General features: G+C 42.7%; 1 protein-coding gene across 1 annotated transcript in view; it reads right to left on the bottom strand.

Moving 5' to 3' along the window:
* The window catches only part of ANP32E (acidic nuclear phosphoprotein 32 family member E), a 28,034-nt gene extending 13,758 nt beyond the window's left edge, over positions 1–14,276 (bottom strand). The window contains exons 1-2 of the mRNA XM_033924515.1: positions 14,055–14,276; positions 4,980–5,129 (exon numbers count right to left, since the gene is read on the bottom strand). Of these exons, the coding sequence (XP_033780406.1) occupies positions 4,980–5,129; positions 14,055–14,108 (204 nt within the window). The 5' untranslated portion in view covers positions 14,109–14,276. The remainder of the gene's footprint in view (positions 1–4,979; positions 5,130–14,054) is intronic.
* Between the last annotated feature and the right edge of the window lie 281 nt (positions 14,277–14,557).

The following is a 14,557-nucleotide window of genomic DNA, read 5'->3' as shown; positions in this document are numbered from 1 at the left end:
ATGTTTATTTGATTTGATTCATTTCCCTCTAACATATAGCACAATCCCCCCTTCAATTTGATCTACTTTATCCTTGCGATATAAATTTGTACCACTGATTGTCCTCCTTCCACCAGGTCTCTGAGATGCCTATTATATCTATCTCATAATTCAATGCTATAACTCTCCCATTTTATTTTTAAGCTTATAGCATTTGTGTACAGACATTTCAAAATGTGTTTTTTCCTTCTAACTATAGGTGGCTGAGAAGATAGGGAAAATTTGAGTCTTTTACTATGCTTTCCTCTTAAACCCTTCTGATTTTCTATCATCATTATTGAAGCCTCTCCACTGGGACTACCTAAATATCCTGTTTCAATAGTATCCTTCAATGATACCTCACACCAAACAATCTGCTCCTGGGTGACTATCGACTTTCTCCCACATCTCAATTTAAAAGCTGCTTTCTCTCCTTTTTAAAGATTAGCACCATCAGCCTGGTTCTATCCTAGTCAAGGTGGAGTCCATCCTTTCGGAACAAGCTTTCCCTTTCCCAGAAGGCTGCCCAATTTCTAACAAAACTAAATCCCTCACCCCTGCACCATCGTCTCAACCACACATTGAAACTTCAGAGCTCATTCTGCCTCCTGGGTCCTGCACATGGAACTGGGAGCATTTCTGAAAATGCTACCCTGTAGATTCTGGATTTGTTTTCTACCTAGAGCCTAAATTTGGCTTCCAGAACCTCCCTCCCACATTTTCCTATGTCATTTGTACCTATGTGTACTAAGACAGCTGGCTCCCAGCACTATTCTAAGTGACATGTGAGGTCTGCCACCTTCGAACCAGGCAGGCAAATGTCCAGGTGATCTTCACATCCACTAACCACCCAGCTATCTACAGGCCTAATGATCGAATCACCAACTATAACAGCTGTCCTAACCCTTCCCTCATGGGCAGAAGCCCCTAGAGACACATCCTTGGTGTGAGAAGTATTGCATCCCCTGGTGGGCAGGCCTAGCTAAAGGATTTCCTACTTCACCAGGGTAATGCTCTCCTCCAAGGCAGCATAGGGGCTACCAGACGGGAGGTAGAACTTCTCTACAATATCCCTGTAGGTCTCCTCTATGTACTTCTCCCTCAATTCCTCTAAATCTGCTACTCCTGCCTCAAGGGAACATACTTGTTCTCCGAGAGCTAGGAGCTCTTTGCAGTGAGCACACACAACTTCTCGCCAACTGGGAGAAAATCATACTTGTGACACTCAGTGCAAAAGACTGGATAGCACTCCTCTTGCTACTGGACTATTGTCTCCATCTTATTGAGCTGATTAATCAAACCTTATTAAGCTACTAGGAATATATTAGACTAGTATAGAGAGCCTTAGGATTATATTGTATGCTTTATTTAGTGTTTGATTCTCTTGTTGTCCTAATTAGAACAACTGACAATAAATTAAGACTATTTGTAAATAAATGAGCTAGGGGGTGGGTGGGAGGGAGGGAATGGAGACTAAGCCTGACCCTGTGCCTGCCAGAAACTCTCTAGCAGAAGGTTCAAGCTTACAAAACTGTAGAACTATAAAAAGGCTATTATTCTACGGAGACTAAATAAAGTTTGGTCTTTTAATATCTAAACCTATTTAAATCTAAACCTAGAAGGGAACCTACAATTTAGCTTTTCTCCCCAAACCTATCAAAGCTCAGAGCGAAATAATGTATACTTACCCAAAGATATGTCTTCTACTCTTCTCCTCTCAGAAAGAGAATGTCCTCTTCCCTCTTTCTCTCCTCTCAGATTCATCTGCTGTGACTAAAAGAAAAAAAAACTTATCAGGTATGAAAATTTTTCCTTCCTCGTCATCAACAGCAGATGAATCCAGAGACAAGTGGAATGCAGCTAAGCAGTTTTCAGTAGGGCAAGACATGAAGAGAACACATGGAGGATATACCAAACTAGGCAGTCCGCCAACCCACAAGGCATCGAAGGAATAACGTAAAGGGGACCACCGTCCCCCTCCAAGAGCAAGAACTTCTCCACTGAAAAACAAAAGCTTGTGAAAGTAGAGCTGCTACGAAATGGAACCAGAGGCGCACCTAGAATGGGGAGAGTGCCTTGGGAAAGACAGTAGTCCCAAATCCTGCACAGGCATCCCAGAACACATGCACTCCCCTGCCCCAGTCTTAGATGGCTACTGCACCAAGGATACATAGCCAACTGCCTAGGAAAGCAAGGGCTTGACAGATGGTGAAGAATGAGCCTTTGAAAAATGGCCAAAGCCAGACCAGGGAAAGCATGCAACCCCTGAAATGAAGCGTAACCCTTCCTAGCAACTGAGCCAAAACCAGATTCAAGCTGTGTGTCAGCCTGCAAGATACAGCAACAGAACAGCACCCAGAAGTTAGTAGAGGAGCCAATGTCAAATGGATCCACTTTCAACAACCAGCGATTGAGCCCTGCTCCATGTTCAGAGATGGAGATGAGCTGAGGGGTAGTAGAGCCAAAAAGCCATCTGAGACCGGTCTCTACAAACAGAGAAGGAACCATGCCTAATCAGGGAGCTGAAGTCACACACAACAACCAGAGATGAAGGCATGCCACACCGGCAGTCCGATTCAATCCATTCTCTAGAACCAGAGATAGATCAGTACAAAAACATGCAGCCAACGCCATGGTCAAAACCTACAGATGGAACAGCGGCAAACCAGCCACCAGAACTGTGCACTACACCCGGAGAAAGAACAGCGGCAAGCATGCTGCTTAATGCGAGTTCTATGTCTGTTGATGGTGCCATGCTACACTGGCCTGCAGATCCGCACTCTACATTTGAAGATGGAACAGCGTCAACCAAGTCTTCAGATCCACATTTGGAGATAGAACAGGGCTCACCAGGCCATCAGATCTGACCTTTACATCTAGAGATGGAGCAGAGCCAACCAGTTGGTCAAATCTGCACGCCTCATCTGGAGATGGAGCAATACCAACAGACCACCAGAGCTTCACTCTACATCCAGCAATGTAGCATGTCAAGAAAGCTGCCGGGTCCACACACTACATCTGGAGATGGAGCGGTGCTAACAGGCCGCCAGAACTGCGTTCTACAGCCAGTGATGGAGCCGTGCTCTACATCCAGCAATATAGCCGAGCCAAAAGGCTGACGGTTCTGCACATAACAGCCAGAGATAGAAAGGCTGCCAGAACTGCATCATACATCCAGCACTAAATGAATGGTCCACAGCGCCAATCTGTTGGACCATTTCTTCTGTGATGACCATCAGCCCTTAACTGGATGGCCCTCACAATGATCTTTCCCCCCAGCCATGAAGACTGGCATCTGCTGTCAGGATCACCCAAGAGGAGTTGCAGAGAAACAAGCCTTTTGACAATGACTCCGGCTGGAGCCACCATTGCAAACTGTGAAGCATCATCGCCAAGGTCAGTTGCAGAGACCAACAGAACAGCAGTGTCCTGAAGAGGGTAAAGGTGCGCGTTTGCCCCAAGAACAATCTGTATGGTCATCACTTGGGAGCTGGGATCACCAGGATATCAAAAATCTGTCATAGCTTCAGTTTGCATGGCTCTGGAAGAAAAACACAGCTTTCTGTTGTGTGGAAGTGAATCCCCAAGTATTCTAGGCTATGCTCACAGTTCTGCTGGTGTTGTGCCTGCTTCAGCTGAAACAGCAGCTGGAAAGTGGAGATGACTACTGCCTCAGACCACCATGTAAAGAAGTTCCAGATGCTTATTTCTTCAGGCTGCTAGTCAGACCATGTAAAAGCCTGAGACCCCAGAGCCCCTCGCGTAATTGGGGGGAGGAGGGAAAATGCAGCCAGCAACCGGTAAAGTCCTCAGGACCAACACAGATGCCACACAGCCTGTGCTCAAGATCTGGCAACAACCAGGTGAAAGTCTTGCTATCAGAGGAACAGTCCCCAAGCCACCAAGTGTTAGTGCAGGCTGGCTAGGTTAAGTGCCCTGAAAAAGGATCGCCCTCCTGGCTCTTGTGAGAGTCTGTCTTCACCCAGGCAAAACTGCCTCAAGAAATCCGAGGACCTCTGAAAAACTAGAAGCCTCTGAATTGAAACCATAAAGCCTGAAAATAAACCACAATCAGAGCAGATCAGAAAGACACCTTCAATTCACGTGTAGAAGGAGAAACTGAGGAGCATAGTATAATGCAGAAATATGTGAGGCGGAGCCAAAAAACAGATGACACCTTCTACACAAATTCGCAAGTAGCGGTAAATAACACACTAATTCAAGACTCGCATGCTTTTTGCACTAGAAAATCCCTTTCTCCTCTTCTCCATCTCTATACTGCAGCAGCAAAAATATAGAAAAGAAAGCAACTACTAACTAGAGCACAGAAAAGTATGAAAGATCACCTAGTTTTAACTGCTATCAAAGTACCCATGTGCCAGTCTGTTTCAACCGCTTCCAGAATCACAGAGATTCTGATCACTCTGTCACCAAAGAAAAGCAAATCAAAAGATGAAAGCAAGCCAAGGACAAACCTCAAGATCCAATGTGGCATATGGCTCTCGCTCAAGGTCATGCAACTGCATTTAGAGCAGGCTGTTAAATGTTGAATTTCCAGGCCTTGGACATACACGTGATGAGAGCGAGGAGCCATATTCTTTCCACAAATCTTAGACACTACATTGGTCTTGAGGTTCGTTCTTCGTGAGCAGGTCCAAACTGGCACTGTCAAGCGATATCACCTATATGTGGCTGCCTTATCCTGCTTGTACATGGAGAAAGCAATAGATAAATTGAAGGCTTTCCCAGTATATTTCCTACATTTGGATACTACAACCAAAATATTTAGAACATCTCAACCCCCACCCAGCACCCCAATTATAATTTACAGTAGTGCTGAGGCTGGTTATATCTTGTTGCACTTTGTTACTAGGATGTAAAGCACCTTTAGTCTCCTGTTAGGGGATAATGGAAGAAAGTAACTCAAAATGCAGCAACCATGGTGCTCCAGAGACACTTACCTTTCTGAGCTTACTCAGAGTGGGGAGCTTAGCCAATGATGTCAGCTCTACATTAGCCATACTGAGAAATTCTAGTTCTTTGAAGCTTTCAGTTAGGCCTTCGATCTCCCCATTGTTGGAACGGCAGTTATCCAACACCAATTCCGACACCTGAAAAAAACCAAACACACATTAACCTGATTCCAGTGAACAAAAAAATGTTTCATTTTTGTTTAGGAGGTAGATTTAAGAATAAGTCAATACCAGTATTTCTCCCGATACACTGATCTTCAGCTAGAGAGAAAACAAAGATACATGTAGTGGATTTCTCAGAGAATGGCAGGCTATATTCATGTGGGCGATGCCATCCACAGAACCTGTACAGACACTACCATGTGCACTGTCTCTTTAAAACCTTAGACAGTACTCATAACATGGGTGTGCTGTATCTTCCTGCCCGTTGGCTCACGGGACTTGCAATTCAGTAAGAAAGCTAAGAAGCTAATTAGGGAAAGTGGGCTGCAGTCAAGGCCACTTCTATAAATTCAACGGCTCAGATACATCTGTGGCCTCTTTCTATACAGTAGTACTGCCCAATTTACCGATTCACCTCTGGGTCTCCTAAAGCAGCAGTAGTGGTGAAAAGGCTGCTCCTGGTCTGCCTGCCCACCAGGGCCTTCCCTCTGCCGTGTCCCTGATGACATCACTAATAACGCAGCAGAGGGAAGCCCTAGTAAGCAGGCTGAGAAAGAGGTGCTCAGGGAGGATAAGGCCATAGCGGAAAGACTGAATGAATTATTTGCTTCGGTCTTTATAGAAGATGATGTAAGAGATTTACCTGAACCGGAAATGGTTTTCAAGGGTGATGATGCGGAGGAACTGAAAGAAATCTCAGTGAATCTAGAAGATGTACTGAGCCAAATCGATAAGTTAAAAAGTGATAAATCGCCAGGACCGGATGGTATACATCCCAGGGTATTAAAAACTCAAAAATGAAAATGCTGACCTGCTGTTAGTGATCTGTAACCTGTCGCTAAAATCGTCCTTAGTATCTGAAGATTTTAAAGTGGCCAATGTTGTGCCAGTTTTTAAAAAGGACTCCAGAGGAGATCCAGGAAATTACAGATTGGTAAGCCTCACTTCAGTACCGGACAAAATGGTAGAAATGATTATAAAAAATAAAATTGTAGAACACGTAGACAAACATGATTTAATGAGACGGAGTCAGCATGGGTTCAGCCAAGGAAGATCTTGCCTCACAAATTTGCTTGACTTCTTTGAAGGTGTGAATAAACATGTGGTTAAAGGTGAACCGGTTACTATAGTATATCTAGATTTTCAGAAAGCTTTTGATAAAGTTCCTCACGAGAGGCTCCTGAGGAAATTAAAGTGTCATGGGATAGGTGGTAAAGTTCAGTTGTGGATTAGGAATTGGTTTTCAAATAGAAAACAGAGGGTAGGGTTAAATGGTCCATTTTTTCAATGGAGGAGAGTAAACAGTGGAGTGCCACAGGGGTCTCTACTGGGACCGGAGCTATTTAACTTATTTATAAATGATCTGAAAATTGGAACGATGAGTGAGGTGATTAAATTTGCAGATGACACTAAACTGTTCAAAATTGTTAAAACGCATGCGGATTGGGAAAAATTGCAGGCGGACCTTAAGGAAATTGGAAGACTGGACATCCAAATAGCAGATGAAATTTAATGTTGACAAATGCAAAGTGATGCACATTGGGAAGAATAACCTGAATCACAGTTACCGGATGCTAGGGTCCACTCTGAGGATTAGCACCCAAGAAAAGGATTTGGGTGTCATCATAGACTATACGATGAAATCTTCTGCCCAATGTGCGGCATCAGCCATAAAAAGCAAATAGGATGCTAGGAATTATTAAAAAAGGGATAGTTAACGTTATAATGCCCCTGTATCGCTCATTGGTGCGACCTCATCTGGAGTATTGTGTTCAATTCTGGTCTCCTTATCTCAAGAAAGATATAGTGGCGCTAGAAAAGATTCAAAGAAGAGCGACCAAGATGGTAAAGGGGATGAAACTCCTCTCGTATGAGGAAAGACTAAAATGGTTAGGGCCCTTCAGCTTGGAAAAGAAACGGCTGAGGGGAGTGAAGTCTAAAAAATCCTGAGTAGATTAGAACGGGTACAATTGGATCGATTTTTCACTCCGTCAAAAATTACAAAGACTAGGGGACAGACACTCAATGAAGTTACAGGGAAATACTTTTAAAACTAACTGGAGGAAATTTTTTTCACTCAGAGAATAGTTAAGCTCTGGAACACATTGCCAGAGGTTGTGGTAAGAGCGGATAGTGTAGCTGGTTTTAAGAAAGGTTTGGACAAATTCCTGGAGGAAAAGTCCATAGTCTGTTATTGAGAAAGACACAGGGGAAGCCACTGCTTGCCCTGTATCGGTAGCATGGAATATGGCTACACCTTGGGTTTTGGCCAGATACTAGTGACCTGGATTGGCCACTGCGTGAACGGGCTGCAGGGCTTGATGGACCATTGGTCTGACCCAGTAAAGCATTCTTGTGTTATGTTCTTATGTACAGGGAAGGAGAGGAAGGAAAGTTGGCACGGAGAAGAGGAATACATGCATGGTGAGGGAAGAAGATGAAATTGCACATAATGGAGGGGAGGAAGGGAGAGATGGAGCATGGATAAGAGATTTGACATATGGCGCAAGAAAGGGAGAGATACACAGGAGGTGGAAGGGGAGAAGGAGGGAGATGTAGAATCCATGAGCAGAATGGAGTGATGGAGAGATGCCTGGAAATGGGAGTGAGAGAAGACAGTGGGAAAGAAACAAATGTTGGATGTGGAAGGGAAGGTAAAGAGACAAAAGATGAATGGTGAGCACAGGGAAAGAAGAAAACATCAAATGGGTTTCTTAGGCTGTTGAGGATCCACAGCCAGGCATATGGAACTAGGAGCCGTGGCAAGCCCCAGCGTTTTTTCACCTGTTTAATCATGGGAGAGGCTAAACTTGGTGCTGCCACCTCTCCCGGCTGTACCACATGGCATGTGGCGCAAGGATGCTCTTGAGGCACTAAATTTACACAATCCTGGCAAGAATTCATATTAGGAGAGCCCAAGGACTCCATCCCAACAAGTTGAGGCAAAAACTGCCATTTTGGAGAAGCAGGGAGCTTTAGGAAAAAAAAAAGATCACTAAAATTCAAGATGGCTACCACTAAGAAATTCGCACCAAAATCACAGTATTTTTCACATTAAACCAAGTGCAAAAACGACAATCTTGGGATTTTTCAGGAGGGGGAACCCAGGGGATATGCAGAGAACCTCAAAACTTCAAATTTCAAATCTCTCCCGATTCACCTCACAGACTGCGACAGCCTTTACTCACTGTGGCCTGTGCTGAGAATGTGCTGCAGCCACTTCAGCTCTAACAGTAGCTGGAATCAGATAATCACTACCTCATGCTGAGAATGCCTCTTCTACACTGATCTTCGGGTTGCTAGTCAGACCCTATGCCTGACTGCACCTCTACCCTTACAGACTGACGGACACGCTTAGGGATGAGCGGAGGTAAGATGATGTAGCTGGCACCCTGCAAGATACTGTCGAGTCTCCTAGAGAAGCCCAATAGCCTGTGCTCAAACCTTTGTTCAGCAGAAGGAGAAAGCTGGGGATGGCCCTGAGCGCTAGTGAAGCAAATGCAGGCTAGCTGACAGATACCACCAGGTATTCCCTGTCAGCTGCTGCAGACCAAAGTTTATGTGATCTCAATGCAGGCAAAGCTGAATAATCTCTCCAAATACAAGAAACCCCCCAAAAGGGGACAAAAAATCCAAACACAAAATCAAATAAAATGGGGAACAGATCAAACACACTCCTGCTGCACGTGTGCAGAAGGGGAAAAATTGTAGGTGGAGTTAAGAAGCCCAGTCAAGTACAACAGAGGCAGAGAACAAAATACAGAACAGATTCCTTCTGCAGATGGCATGCAATCATGGGGATCCAAGTCACTTTTCTAGAATGTCTCACCTATTACACTGCAAATTAAGTTTTATACATATCTGAAAAAAAAAAATGGAATGCTTTTGTATTTAAATTAAACTACTCCATGACCCAAACTGAAGACAACCAGTGCAAAACGACAACACATACTCCTTTACTAACTAGGGGGAATCTGCTCTCTGAACACTTAAGCTCCCTATCATATGAAAAACTTTAAGGCCAAATTCAGATAAAAAGCAAAAAACTGGTAAACACACTATGGCAGATTTCAGGAGAAAATCAACTGTACAAGTCTCCAAGAGGTCAATGTTAGAGGGGGAAGTCATTATTAGTATCTAGAGCAGTGGTCTTCACTAATTTTTAAGTTGGGGCCACTTTGGACTCGAATGAGCTGAAGGAGAGCAGCCAAATATCTTCCTATGCAAGGCTGTGACACTGCTGACCAGTGTATGTCAATAACATCTTCCCCACAAGCCAACCTTCAAACTTGTTACCAAGTGTATCGTCAAGGAGGTATGCATTTTAAAATGCATTCCCCATCAAGTAACTAAATAGGAAAATGCAAGCAATGCCCTTGTAGCCAACCTTGCGCCCATCATCACTTGTACAATTTCAGCAAGGAGCTCTAAAAATCCCTGATTTAAGGCAGAATTGGCATTAAGAAACTACGTTCTTTAGAAAGGAAGTGGCGATGTAAAAAAACACCCACTAACTTATCGAAATATCAAGAGCAGCCAAATTACAAAAGAAAAATGAATACAGCAAAAAAGAATTACCATACAAACTGTATCCTAAAAGCTAGAAATTCCGCAATGCTTTTTTTCGATTTTAAAATCTTTAATGGTGTTCAAAGTAAAAACAAAGTAAAAACAAAACAAAAAAAAACAAAAACATACCAGCATCAGATATCTCACCAACTGCACAAGATCTGGCTAATTTTTTTTACGGAAAAAATAATCAACATCAGGAATCAAATCTAAGCTAAAATAGTCAGATGGTGAATTAATAGATGACTGTAACTTATCTCTTTCTAAATGTTCACGATTTACCCTGCCATCGTTGAGTGATATCCAGCAACTTACAAACTAAAACACGAAAGGTTCCAGTGAAGACTCAATACATCCTTTCATAATAAAACAATTTGTTTGCCTATTTTGGCTCTTTCATACACAAATTCATTATAAGTAGTTTAGTAGCTGGGTCTCTCCTGAAACATGGAAAGAATCACTTATTCACCCAATTATCAAAGATCCAAAGGTAAACCATGATTGTTCAAATTTCCATCCCATTTCTAGCAAAACTGACAGAGAAGGTAGTATTTAACCAAATATCAGTGTTCGTCAAGAAAACAAAATCACTGCACCCAATCAGACAGGCTTTCGCCAGAATCATTCAACCAAATACACCATGATCGGTTCGACATCTTCAATTCTCTATTTTTAGATCATCAATCAGTCCTTCTCATATCTCTTGATTTACCTGCTGCTTTCCATCACCTTTTATTAAATAGACTCACTTCCATAGGATTCGGTGATCAAGTCTTGCAATGGTTTCAATCTTATTTCTCAGAACGATTTTCCAAGGTTATTTTTAATAACATCCTCAAAATCTTACTAAAAAAACTATGGTATTCCACAAGGTTCAATATTATCCCCCCTTTATTATTTAATATTTTTATGGCTCCATTATTGACACTTAACCAATCAATTGGTTTTTCAGTGTTTGCCTATGCAGATGACTTCCAGCTTCTCCACCCATTAAATTCAAATTCAGTTGAAGAGATATCAACCATCAATCAGAAATTAACAAAAATATGCCAATGGTTAAAAGGAAACATGTTGGCTCTGAATGTTGCTAAAACAAAAATTATATTTTTCCCTTGGAAAGAGACTTAAGCTCTCCTCACCGATTAGGTAAATTATCAACCCACTCTTCTTAAACACTAATACATTCTCTAATAATTTTGAAACTCGATTATTGTAACGCACTATATACAAGGGAATTACGATAAAATAATTGAGACAGCTCCAATTCAAAACACTACAATAAAAATGATCACTAAATCCAAGAGATTCGACCACGTTACATCTCTTCTAAAGAATACACACTGGCTGCCCGTAAATTACCTAAAAAATAGCTTTATTAACCTTCAAAATCCCAAATGTCCAAAGTTCCATTATTTTTAGAAAGAGTACTCATTCCCTACACTTCCTTAAGAACATTAAGAATGGAGGCAAAAAAATCTACTTTCTATTACATCTTTGAGATTTATTAATACATGGCAGGCCACCATTTTCTCAGTCACGGCCCCTCAAACCTGGAATTCGTTACCGGCACATTAGAGGGAGGAAAAAATCCTAGACAGATTCAAAGGAATATTAAAAGGCTTTTTGTTTAAAGACACATTTGAATCTTAAAATTCATGGGGCCTCTTCGTATGCCACCACTATGCTGGGCTGAAGGGCCTGTGCATGCACAAGGCTTGATGGACCGAGGGCAGGAGCCAGCAGGTTTTGAGCATGCGCAGATGCTCAAGGCCCTTCAGCCCAACACAGAGGGCCAGCGTGGACTTCTAGAGCATTAGGACTGAAGGTGCGATGTTGGTCTGGGGTGAGTGGACAGTGGAGAATAAGCGCTTCAGTCATCGGAGAGTGGTGGAGATAGTGCCAGTCATTGGGAGAGACGGAAAATAGCAGCATTGAACATCAGGTGGGGATGAAAAAAGCACTATCATAGGAAAAAAGCACCTTCATTGAAAGGAGGCTTAAATATAAATCGAGACCCCCATTTTTGGGCCCCAAAATCTGAGTTTATATTTGAATATATACAGTACATCAAAGGTGACATTGAGATACGTAGCACTTTAGGAGGAGTTCAAGAACTTAGTTATCAGACCTCGTATATAATTATCCTGAAGTGCCAACATATAGCCAAGCTTCTAGGTAATAAACTTGATCTGCAACTAAGTACAATTCATAGTGCTGGGAAATAATGTGGATTAATAATGGGTACCTAGAAGCTGGACTAAAGGGCCATTATAAGTTAACCAACTTTATATAAATATTCACCTGTGGTGTGCTTTCTAATTTTAAAAAATGGTTTGGAGTGAAGGATGGATTTGGAAGAGGCTGTAGGTAGAGGGAAGTTGTATGGAATATTAGTATGTGGTGGGGGTCGTTTACATCTTCTGTTCTTTCGGTTGCTTTTGTGTCTTTCAAATGATATTAAACATAAAAAGATTTAAATCCCATATAAGTGTGCTGAAGCTATAAAGAAATAAAAAGAGAGACAATTTACAACATTCTAGCATAAAAGTGTGTGTGTGTGTGTGTGGGGTGGGGGGGGGGGGAAGACCTGTCTAAATCAAAAACATCAAAGTTGGGGGTTCTATTCCATTGAAAGACAAAAGGCATAACCTAAGGGAATACATCAAAGTAAAGCATTTATGGGACAGCTGTGTTAGAGGAACAGAATGGGTAACAAGTTTGGGATGGCAAAATGTGCTTGAGCTTAGAAACTGCTGTAGTGTAATGCAAGCACGTGTTCTTGCCAGTAGTGGTTTATAAGTCCATTCCAGGGATCAATTATGGTCAGAAAAAAAAAAAAGGGAGCTCCGCTGCTGTGAAAGGATGGAGAAATGCCCGAGAAAAGGGCTGATCCTAGCGTGGGTGCAGGTTAAGAACTGAAGCAATGAAAGAAAAATGTGCCAAGAGTGAGGCGGGGAGGGTATTCAACCTACCCGGATGTCTGCAATGTCTTAAGTATGCAAGCAAATCGAAGAATCCTGAAGTGGGTGGGTACTTTAAAAAATCCTCTTAAAACGAGAGGCTGCCATTACTGTCCCCCCTCTACCACGTGCTCGTCATGAAACTTCACAAGAAAACCCGGGCAAACGACTCAAACCCCTCATCACATCCCAACTTAAAAGAAAGATTAACTTTAAAGCATAAAAAAAGAGGAGACATCCTCTAAAAAACAAGCCTTTCAGAATGTCCTCCTCCTTGTTGGGAGCACAGTAACTGTTGTAGATCAGGTTTCTGCAGACTTCCATCTCGCCTTCATAAATCAGAAGTTTGGGATCAGAAGCTGGAAAAAAAAGAAATTGTTTCCCTCGCCTTGGGCACTATTTTTCTTTGATTCATGATCTCAAACTAGCACAAACAGCTGCAGGCCAAGATTTTACAGCAAACTCCCTACCAAGTTCAACTGGGCCTTCTCATCAACATTATCCTTACACAATATTTGATAAGTCGAGGCATGTAACTCCCCCCCCCAAAAAAAACAAACAAACCCCAAAGAGGAAAAATAATGTGAAATGTAAAAAAAAGTTTTGAAAACTATTTTCGATAAGCTCCCCCACCACAAATAAGGAACGATAAAGGCGACCCCTCCAGTCCTATATACCACCTTCAAATGCATTAGTAGAAAGTAAACACACAAACCAAGAAAATAAATTATGTATTTAAAGACGATAAGTTTTGTTTTTTTTAAACTTCTAGTGGATTTGCAACCCCCCACCCAATTTTACAGTAAACTCCCAACAAAGTTCAAGTGGGCCTTCCAATCACTTATTACATTATATTATATTTTACACATTATTTTATAGGTTGAACAATGTAACCCCCCCCCCCCATCATCATAAAAACAATCAAAGAGGAAAAATAACAATTTTTTTTAAGTTTTGAAAACTATTTTGGAAAAGTCCCCCCCATAAGAAACGATAAAGGCGAACCCCCCATTCAATAATAAAGTCCTATATATACCACCTTCAAATGCATTAGTAGAAAGTAAACACGCAAAACAACTAAAGAAATTATGCAATTAAAAACAATAGGGTTTTTTAAAAATTAAACTTCTAGTGGATTTGCAAACCTCCTCCCCCCCCCCATACTCCAAATCTTAAGATACAAAATTGCAACTAACAAGAGCAGCGGTAGATAACTCCCCGTCTTGGGGGCACAGTTTGTGTCTGGGGAGAGGCCTGGAATCGTTTATTATTATTTTTTTTTTAAATTCCCCTCCTCGTGATATGCCAGGAGGGGAAAATAAATAACTATAACGCGCAGAAAACAGCAGCGCGCGCGGCGCCCTCGCCTCACCTCGGACGGCGCTTTGTTCCTCAGCTCCAGGTTGACGCGTTTCTTCATCTCCATCTCCCCCCCTCCTCCTCCTCCTCGCGCTCCAAGGGAAAGTATAAACGAAGAAACGGCAGCGAACGTCTGGGAACCGCTCTTCGTATTACTAACGATAGTAACAAAAGTCTCCAACTTCAGGGGTGGCTTTTTCTTGCCTTTCCCTTCCCCGCCCCTCCCCCTTCCACACTCCGTTCCTTCCTCTTCAATGGCCGCCGCACGACTGAGCCTCCATTACGCAGCGCGGCCAAGCCCCGCCCGCAGGATCCCGCCCGTCGTGGCCCGCTATTGGCCCAGCCGAACTCCAGCCGGCCACGATTGGACCGATCTTACGCCCGCGGCGTCCCCGGCTGCGGCGCCCCGCCTCATCCTCTCGGCGCGCAGTATGATTGGTGAAGGGCGCGCACGCAGTTAAATGCTGTTGGACGGCCCAGGTGTCACTTAATAACGGTTATTTCCTTTCTTTTTTT

This window comes from Geotrypetes seraphini, chromosome 16 (genome assembly GCF_902459505.1).
Source record: "Geotrypetes seraphini chromosome 16, aGeoSer1.1, whole genome shotgun sequence".
In the NCBI taxonomy this organism is placed as follows: Eukaryota; Metazoa; Chordata; class Amphibia; order Gymnophiona; family Dermophiidae; genus Geotrypetes; species Geotrypetes seraphini.
This window is presented reverse-complemented; position numbering and strand designations above follow the sequence as displayed.